The sequence below is a fragment of the Nicotiana attenuata genome, unplaced genomic scaffold (assembly GCF_001879085.1).
Source record: "Nicotiana attenuata strain UT unplaced genomic scaffold, NIATTr2, whole genome shotgun sequence".
NCBI lineage: Eukaryota > Viridiplantae > Streptophyta > Magnoliopsida > Solanales > Solanaceae > Nicotiana > Nicotiana attenuata.
In genome coordinates, this window is record NW_017676039.1 from 24,754 (window position 1) to 26,804 (window position 2,051).

At 34.5% G+C, this 2,051-nt stretch overlaps 1 protein-coding gene across 1 annotated transcript; it reads right to left on the minus strand.

Annotated features, from left to right (window-relative positions):
- Positions 1 to 294: 294 nt before the first annotated feature.
- LOC109220694 (expansin-A23-like) lies at positions 295 to 1,844 on the minus strand. The gene is made up of 2 exons (XM_019385151.1): positions 1,647 to 1,844; positions 295 to 917 (listed from the first exon to the last, which is right to left on the minus strand). Exons 1-2 carry the CDS (start codon positions 1,807 to 1,809, stop codon positions 295 to 297), a joined length of 786 nt encoding a protein of 261 aa, XP_019240696.1. The 5' UTR covers positions 1,810 to 1,844.
- Between the last annotated feature and the right edge of the window lie 207 nt (positions 1,845 to 2,051).

The following is a 2,051-nucleotide window of genomic DNA, read 5'->3' on the forward strand; positions in this document are numbered from 1 at the left end:
TGGCAATCAATTAAAGTAGAACACTTGATATAATATTCATGAATTTTTTATGACTGTCAATAATGAAAAGATCAATAAAGAGTGGGAGGATATTCATTTGTTTAAAAACATCAAGGCAGGTGTTGGAAAAATATTGTTGTCAAATTTAATGTGTAGCTTGTACCTTACGTATATAAATAGTTTCACTTCATCCATAAATTATAGTGTCAAAATCTCTTTGAAAAAATTTCACAAATTTAGAGAAAAGATCCATATACTCTATTGATTAAAAAGATTAATCATTTCAACAATACATCACGAGTTAAAATTATTCTTCGCTTCAAAATTCTGACCAAAGTGCCAGTTAGCAGGAACAACATTATCAGATTGAACCCATTGTCCATCACTAGTTTGTACTTGGAAAGACAAGCTCTGTCCTACCAATTGTGCAGAAGTTTGCCAATTTTGGCCCCAATTTCTCGACATAGTAATCCAACCAGTTTTAGATCCTTTAATTTTGACATTGGCCACATCTCCAACACCTCCCACATTGTAAACAAGAACAAGAATCCAATAAGGATTCCCTTTGATCTCAAACTTAACCCCTCCTTTTTTGTGGCACTTGACTCTCCTATAAACTACAGGAACAACCCCTGCTTTATATTTGGCTATTTTTAGAAACATTGGCTCTGACAAATCAAAGTGTTCTTGGGGAGGATTGCACCAAACATCTACAGTTTTTGTGTAATTTGGTGGGCAGAAATTGGTGGCTGTTATTGTAATTTTCACCCCTGCATTGCACCATTGAGGAGCATTTACACACATTATTTCAAAGCAAGCTCCACATGTTGCCCCATTGTGAAAAAGTGCTGTACTTAGTGCTGCTGTTTCCAAGCCATATCCTTGCTGGAATAAATTTCCATAGCCACAAGCTCCCTCTGCAATAGTATCCAAACTTTCGTTAATATGTATATTGTGAACCAACCAAACTATGCAATATCTTTTTTTTTTGGTACGTTGGAAATATTAAATGGAAATATTAAAATCTCTCATAAGCTACATTGCTTAAATCTACCAGGAGCAAAAGCTACGTATACTTGATTGCTTCTTCCAGTGGCGGAAGCAGGATTTTCCCCAAGGGAATTCAAAAAAATAAACATGCGAAGAAGTTACCGGGATTCAACATCTTATATATATACACGGAAAAAAAAAAAATTAAACCTTACATAGACAGTATAATTTTCCGCGAAGGGGATTCGGCTGAACCTCCTTCCACCCACCTAGATTTGCCCCTGGCCGCTTCCCATACTACAAAGTTGCAAATATTTTTTTACGCATATGTGAAAATGTTCATGTAATACCATCTTTCTCTGTTCTATCTTTTAATTCAATCTTCAGATGAGACGATAATAATCTTTCACATACTCGTGTCTAACCAGGACCACTAGCCTATTATTAGTAAAAACGTTTCATCAACTGAGCAAGCTTCACTTGTTTTTCTCGATTTCTATTTAGATGGAAAATTTGTTTCATTTCAAAGAAGAAAAAGAAAATTATAATTGTGAAATGACGTTCATGCTATCCATATCATGGTTTGGAAATCATGTAGCCTTTATAATATTATTAGTGCAAGTATTGTAACAAAGTATTGTACAAGTATAACTTACGCATGGTTTCGCCACCGGTTTGGTCTCCATAAAATGTAGCACGAGCATTTCTCCACCCATCACCATTCAAAGCTCCTTCTACCTGTTTACTTTCAAATGCTACAACTATAAAACTAGCAAAAATGGTGACGAACAAACATAAAAAAGTTTGATGTCTTGCCATTTTAGGCTTAACAATATTTCTCTAAATTAGTTTCAACTCTGTGGTTGATTTGGCTGGATAATGGAGTGCTTTCGCGTGAAATTTATAGCCAAAATCTTAAGAGGGTAACAACACTAAGGCCATGAAAAAAAGATAATCCCAATAGAGATTACAATTGTTGTTGTAAATTTAGAGATAACGGAATGATTAATTTCGCAAATTAATGCAATAATTTAGTCATTTGCTATTATAGTAGATTGCTG